This window comes from Phodopus roborovskii, unplaced genomic scaffold (assembly GCF_943737965.1).
Source record: "Phodopus roborovskii unplaced genomic scaffold, PHOROB, whole genome shotgun sequence".
NCBI lineage: Eukaryota > Metazoa > Chordata > Mammalia > Rodentia > Cricetidae > Phodopus > Phodopus roborovskii.
The window spans coordinates 1,990,464-1,997,377 of NW_026125489.1; the positions used below are offsets into that span (position 1 = coordinate 1,990,464).

Consider the following 6,914-nt stretch of genomic DNA (forward strand, 5'->3'; position numbering starts at 1 on the left):
CGCTGAGATCAAGTGCCGTATTCGTCACCTTGGGGAGAGAATGTGGGGCTCATGGCCCCTTCCTCTCCAGAAAACCCCCACATCTAATAGTTCAGGTGAACTGGGCATCAGTGGTACAGGCCTTTGATCCCAGCACAAGGGAGGCAGAGGCAGGCGGATGTCTGTGAGTTGGAGGCCAGCCTGGTCTACAGAGCTAGTTTCAGGACAGGCTCCAAAGCCACAGAGAAATCCTGTCTCAAAAAAAAAAAAAAAAAAAAAAAAAAAAAAAAAAAAGGTTCAGGTGAGAGAGTGTCCTTTGGGAGGACTCACGGGATGTCTCCGAATCAGAAGACTGGCTGACAGATGGCAGGAGATGCCCTTTCCCTGGCCCATCCACCCGTGTCAGGTGAAGAGGCTATGGAAGTTATTAAGCATGAGCTGGATCAGCTGCCCAGGGTAGAACACGTGGGCGGCCATGTCAGAGGTCTCCTGCTCCGGGCGGAACAGCGTTGGTCCAAACACAATTCCCAGGTTGTGGGCCGTCATTCGGTTCTCATCTGAGTGAGCAATCACCCTGGGGACAAAGCCAAGGAGAGGGGAGATGGGCGACAGTTACCCACTATGAACCAGTATAACACCGCTACCAGGCAGCATGGCCCCATTAGGTCAGCAGGGCAGAGATCGCTCTGGGACCCCTCCACATGCTGGCTGAAGGAACCGAGTACAGACTTAGAGGGGTGCAGAGATGGGCCAGTGGAGAGAGCTTCGGGACACAAGCTGGAGCCACAGTCGGGTTCAAGTGCTCAGTTCCGAGCTCCAGGGACAACCCCAGAGTCCTCTCTGCTCACAACCTGAGAGGCTTGTGTTCAGCTAAACAAGCCACCCTACCCAGTGGGAGACTTGGGCCAGGGAGGGAGACAGAATCCCTTGTTCCTCTCATAGCAACCCTGGTCTTATCACGCGCTTGGACACACGTCATGTCGGTGTGCCCCTATCTCCAGGCTCTGTGATCAGAGTCCCGATGGGACGCCCACTCCGTCCTCCCCAGCATGAACAAGGCTGCTCAGGTCCTGACCTGCATAAGTGCTCCAGGATATACTGCAGTGTGTCATGGTTGGGCTTTGGCAGCAAGTCCACTAATTTTTTTATTTCAGAGAGGCACTGGTTTGGCTCAGAAAGTTCTAGAGAGAGCAACGGGAAAGACAGGGGACTGAGGTTAGGGTAAATTCACTCTTTCCCACGTCCATGAATGATATCGCTTGCTAGTACCACCACCCTTACCCCATACGCACGCTGGAACAAGGGATTCGACCCACAGCCTTGCACAACAAGCACAAAATTTACTGCTGAGCTACAGGCCTCCACTCCTTCACGTGGCTCAGCTGTGACTTTCAGAATTCTCTTCAGCCCGGCCCTCTAAACATGCACACACATTTCTCCACCTCCGCCCCCAAAGCAACTAGAGTTGGCATGTAAACTATTTCCCACCCTTGTAAGTAAAGACGGAAGGGACCCTCTGATCTGTCCTTCGCTATACATGTCCTCCTGGGTCAGGTGTAGGTGTGCTGCCCAAAGCTCTTGACTCTTACCCAGGGCATCGCGAAAACTCGGCAGCAGTGTTGTGGGCACCAGAGGCTCTGGCAGCTCCCGGAAAAAAAGCTTCAAGGCCCCGGTGACCACATGGATATCATCCCATTCGGCACTGTCTAAATCTAATTTGCCTTCTAGAAGGATGAAGAGGTTTCTTGGGTTTCAGGCTCAAGAGAACCAGAGAAACCCAGTCTCAAAGGTCAGGTCCGGAACTTAGGGGGAATCCAGTCAAGACAGGTCACAAGAATGTGACCATGGGCAGGGCAACGAAGGAGAGGATGGGGATGACAGCCTTTGCAGGGGCCAGACATGGGGGTCCCATGGGGTACAAAGAGGGTGTGTAAGTGGCTTCCCACGTAAGTACCTTGTCCATGCTGTTCGGGGAACATATATCTCCCATCGGAGGTTACTGCCCGCTCTGTAACGTGCACAAAAACAGACCAGTACCAGAGACGCGCAACTGCCCCTCCCTCCCTCAGAACCAATCTGGGCTCTGAGGTCCCCGGCTCTTAGATCCACTATTGCAGGCATCTCACCTCTGTCTACCAGGAAGCGAAGTTTCTGGACCACAGCCAGGTTCCCGCTCACCCGGTAAATGCCGTCCACATCTAGACCTAGGAGGAGAGGAACCGGGAAGATGAGGAAGCCTGTGTGCGCGTGCGCGTGCGTGCGTGCGTGCGCGCGTGCGTGCGTGCCTGTGATCTGAGGAAGAGAGGGTAGAGATGGGGCCAGGGGATCTGGGGCTTGAAAGGGGAGATTTTTGGAGTCTTTGGGAAAACCACCTTTTTTATCCACAGTCTCCACACAAAGCCGGACGAAGCTGGGCACGGTGTCCCCTCCCCTTTGGCACAGCGACTCCAACCGGCAACCAAACACCTGGTCTGCAGATGAGTTGGGGGGACACATCAGTAAAGTCACGTGGGGAGCAATGGTGCCCTCCCTCTGCTCCTCAAACAACGAGGAGTAGGGGGAAAGCAGGGATGTTTGGAAGTTCTACTTTGAGTCTCACTAGAGTTTTGGTTAATGCTAAGATTGGGAATACAAACATCCTGAAAACACACTTCTCAGGCCAGGCATGGCGCTTCTGTTTTGTTTTGTTTTTGTTTTTCCGGACAGGGTTTCTCTGTGTAGCCCTGGCTGTCCCAAAACTCCATGGGTGGACCAGGCTGGCCTCGCTCTACCAGAGTGCTGGGATTAAAGGTGTGAGGCACTACCACCCATCGTAGGGCCTCTTACCTGTAATCCCAACTGCCCAAGTTTGAGAGCGACCCTGGGATTAGATACTGAGAGGCTGTTTCAACAATAATGAAACCCGAAAACCAAGATTTACACAAGACATGCCGGGCAGTGGTGGTGCACGTCTTTGATTCCAGCAGAGGCAGAAGCAGGCAGATCTCTGTGAGTTCGAGGCCAGCCTGGTCTACAGAGTGAGTTCCAGGACAGGGTCCAAAGCAACACAGGGAAAAACAAAATCAAAACAAAACCCAAAACAAAAACAAAAAACTGCACAAAACAGAAACCCTAGTAAAGCTGGCAGAGTGCCCCAGGTGGCCCAGCCCCGCCTACCTCGGAACAGGCCCCGCTCCTGAAGGCTCTGCAAGGTTGGTCTCTTGGCGATCAGCCGCTTTAACTTGTTCCGCACGCGGTTCTTCTGCTCAGTGCCCTCTGCGCAGCGATCTGCCACACCAAGGAGCGTGAGCTCCAGCCGGAGGACCCTTCCTTCCTTCCCTGCACCCCAGCCCGCCCAGCTCAGCCCCACTTCGTACTGGAAACTCTGCGGCTGCTGAGCCGGATCAGTGGCTTGGACACCGGCTCTGACTCCAGTTCGTCATCCTCACCGGCGCTCAGCTCCGCCAGCTCTGCGGGTCCCGAGCCCGACAGACGCAGCTCCAGGGGGTTCTCGCGGTCCTAGACCCCCGCGGCCGGGAGAGCATGGGCGCCCCCCCCACATTCCAGCCTGAGTCGAGCTCAGGGCCCCTTCCCCGCTCCCTCGTCCCTCGCGGGTCCCCCCTTCCCTTCAGGGGTCTGCACCCTGCTCACCAGCCGCTCGATGACCGCCCGCAGCGCGCGGTGCCAGGCTCGCAGCTCCGGCTCCTCGTCCGACTGCAGCAGGAACTCATGGCCGGGGACCGTCCGGATCTGGGGACCGGGCGGGGAGAGGCTTCAGTCGGCGAGCAGAGCCTGGAACGCCGCGAGGACGCGCGCCCTCGGGTCACCCCGCCCACTGGGTCCCCACGTCCTTGGGGGCGCGCGCGGGAGGGCGCTCACGTGCAGGACGTTGCGGCGGCTGGACAGGTGGCGCCCGCTGGCCAGGGCAGCCCCGCGCAGGTCCACGCTGCTTTCCGGCCGGCTTCCAGCTGGCGCCTGGCCACGATGGGAGAAACTGAGGCTAACTAACAGTTTGTTTCTTCGCCGCCTCCCTCTTGGGGCGGGGTGGGGGTGGGGCAGGTGAGCCGCTTCCTCCTGGCTTTACCTCCCTCTCCATTTCCTTCCTCGCCGCCCCCACCTCAGTCGGCAAACCGGTAACCCCCAGACCCCTTGCTGATCCCCTGGCCGATGCTCACCCAGCCTTGGGAGGGCGCAGACTGCGGCGGCCGCTCTCGGTAGAACACAAGGCTGTTGCCAGTTAACACCACCCAAGCCGGGCCCCAGTTCTTCCTGTGGGGGAGGGGAGGCGTAGAGGTGTGGAAAGGTCATTTTAGAATTTGACCTGGAGTGCCTGCGCTTTTTTTCACCCTGTGAAATCCGACAGCCCAGACCTCTAGCAATCCGAGCTCTGCCACTTGTCCCCAGTCCTCACCTGAGTTTGCGACCTCCTTGAGCAATCTTGGTCATGTTGATCAGGCCTGACTTTTCCTCCTGGGAAAGATAAGGGGTATTGTCTGCCAGCCACCCTGTGCCACCCACAGCCGCCAAGGGTTCTGTCCAAGGGGTGAGGTCCCTTAAAGTCTGGGGGTGGGGGAGACGGGAGAAAAGCAAGCATCCAGAAAAGAAGAGTCGTGGAGGAGCAGGAGTCAGGGTGCAGAGACAGGAAACACTCACATGGGGGTCGTCCAGGTGTGGCTCAGCCGGACAGGGCTGCAGGGCTGCCCGCTGGTCTGACACGTCTCCCCAGGGGGAGCTTCGGCTGAGGCTCGGTAAACCCTGAGGATGGGGAATTGAGACAGGTAGAGGGGACCCTCTATCTGGAGGCCCTGGGTTGCAAGAGGAAGGGGTGTGGCTACTGTTACAGTGGGTAGTGAATGAAGAACGCCTTGCCTAAGGGAGAAGTGATAAAAAGTTAACTGGGACGCGTGGGGGGGGGCGGGGCTCCTCACCTGTGCATCAAGCCATTCCTGAGGGTGTAGGGCCCCGATACCCCTGGTCAGGGTCTCTGTCTGTTCCATGGAGCCGGGTTTCTGGGTTTGGGGGGAGACAAAACAACATTCGGCTGGTCCCTCAGCAGCTCAACACTTCTCGCGACCTGACCCTCTGAGGGCCCCAGAGGGAAATGGGAAAAGGAGATTGAAGGACAGTGAGACAGGCAGGGCGACAGTGGTGTCTCGAATATGGCTGTGGCACAGGGGCGGCATCCAGAGGTGAGGTCCAGGTGTTACTGGGGGCTGAGGCCCGTGTCCTGGCAGCTCTGGCGGTCTAAGCTCTGCCACTTGTCCCCAATAATCAATTAAAGAAACAATGCTAAAGGGCAGAGAACGATTTATCTGGGGCTGGAGAGATGGCTCAGTGGTTAAGAGCACTGGCTGCCTTCTGGAAAGGCAGGGAGGGCATGTGCAGCTGGATTTTCAGCATCCTCATTAGGGCTAAAAAACTAACTGCAGTCCCAGGAGATGGGACGCCCTCTTGTGGTCTCTGCCGGCACTGCATGCATGGTGGTACACAGGTATACAAGCTGGCAAAACACTGGACATATAAAATGTTTATTTAGTCAGTGTGGCCACACTGAGAAGTGATCGGTCATAAAAATAAATACAACGACCCCAATGCTGCCCTTTGGGTCTAACATGAGGGTTAAGTTTGAATAGAGGTCAAGAGATAACGATAAAGCCAGGCACAGGACTGCACACCTCTAATCTCAGCACTCAGGGAGCAGGTTAGGGGATCCCTGTGAGTCCGAGGCCAGCTTGGTCCTACAGAGCGAGTTCCAGGCCCTGACTGGGAGGAGGGGGTAATGGAAACCGAGCAGTGTGGTCCTTGCCCATCTTTGTGTCGGCTCCATTCCCTGCTACACCAGGACCCAGCAGACCTGACAAGTTCTAAGAGCTGTCCTCCAGGGAGACACGTTCCTTCTCTGGCTAGTATCAGGACCGACGCCTTCTACTTCCCCAGCATAAGGCTCCTGGGGCCATTCTAATTCCTTGGGGTCCGTGCCTCAGAGGTCTGATAGCTGAAGGAAGAGACAGCCTTTCTCTTTAGAATTCTGTCCCGTTGGGAGCTGCTCCTGGGCATCCAGCCTGGGGGGGGGGAGGGGATGCAAGGTCTTGGGACTGGGACCCTGGATGTCAGAGAAGGCCAACCAGATTGCATACAGAGGGAGTTCTGACGGGAGGGGGGGGGATGGTGCCTGTCAGGGAAGTGGGGGAGGAGGTTACTCTGCCCCTGTCCCTCCCAATCTCTCTCCCATTTACTCACCTTCAGCTCCCGGCCAGGGTGACCCTGGGACAGGGGTAGCAACCCCAGTCCCCGGATGCTTTTTAAAAAATTCTCCCCGCACAGCCTTCTTTGCTGTTCTCCTCACTTCCTGTTGCCAACTTCCCTCCTCCCCCACGCAACCCCGCCCCAGGGCTGCAGGAAAGGGGAACCGGCTGGGGTGGGGTGGGGGGCGGAGAGAGTACCCCTTCCTCACATCTTTCAGAGTAAAAGGCACCAAGACGTGAGAGGCCAAGCTGGGGGGGCTGAGAGAGGGCCCTTTTCTCATCCACAGGACACAGGGGACGTGGGAGCCAGGCTGGCGTGTAAGCCCGGCACTGGGGAGGCTGAGGCAGGAGGATCGCACGGGTTTGAGGTCAGTCTGGCCTGCCTAAGGAGCCTAGCTCAGCCGGGCCTACCACATACAGAGGAGACCTTGGCTGGAAATACAACTGGCAAAGTAGACCTGGAGGGGAGGGGCTGAACGAGGGACTTAAGACTTGAGAAGGAACTTGCTGCTGTTCTGACTTGGAGACTGGACAGAGGACAAACCTTGCCCCGGGCGAGGGGTCAGAACCAGAGGAAAAGCAGTCCGTTGTTCCCTCCTGTCCCGATGGACTACCTGTCCCTCAGGGCCTGCGGTGCTTGCTCTCCTCTCTCATGCCCTGTTTTACTCGTGGTCACTCTTCCTGTGTGTGCAGGGACTTCTCAGCCTCTCT

At 57.1% G+C, this 6,914-nt stretch overlaps 1 protein-coding gene across 1 annotated transcript; it reads right to left on the bottom strand.

The window, feature by feature from the left end:
• Window positions 1-280: 280 nt before the first annotated feature.
• Arhgap9 (Rho GTPase activating protein 9) lies at window positions 281-6,300 on the bottom strand. Its single transcript, XM_051176123.1, has 15 exons — window positions 6,199-6,300; window positions 4,887-4,967; window positions 4,612-4,713; window positions 4,370-4,428; window positions 4,134-4,227; window positions 3,838-3,933; window positions 3,610-3,708; window positions 3,336-3,477; window positions 3,136-3,246; window positions 2,352-2,450; window positions 2,106-2,183; window positions 1,934-1,987; window positions 1,569-1,703; window positions 1,055-1,160; window positions 281-553 (listed from the first exon to the last, which is right to left on the bottom strand). Exons 2-15 carry the CDS (start codon window positions 4,953-4,955, stop codon window positions 382-384), a joined length of 1,416 nt encoding a protein of 471 aa, XP_051032080.1. The 5' UTR covers window positions 4,956-4,967; window positions 6,199-6,300; the 3' UTR covers window positions 281-381.
• Between the last annotated feature and the right edge of the window lie 614 nt (window positions 6,301-6,914).

Bases quoted from the DNA above. Each gene is read 5' to 3' on its own strand.
- Arhgap9 (XM_051176123.1), bottom strand. From the start codon at position 4,955: ATGGAACAGACAGAGACCCTGACCAGGGGTATCGGGGCCCTACACCCT. The intron at 3,934-4,133 runs GTGAGCATCGGC...CATCGTGGCCAG, and splicing joins CTGCGCCCTCCCAAGGCTGG to GCGCCAGCTGGAAGCCGGCC. The intron at 1,988-2,105 runs GTGAGATGCCTG...TGCACGTTACAG, and splicing joins TCGCTTCCTGGTAGACAGAG to AGCGGGCAGTAACCTCCGAT.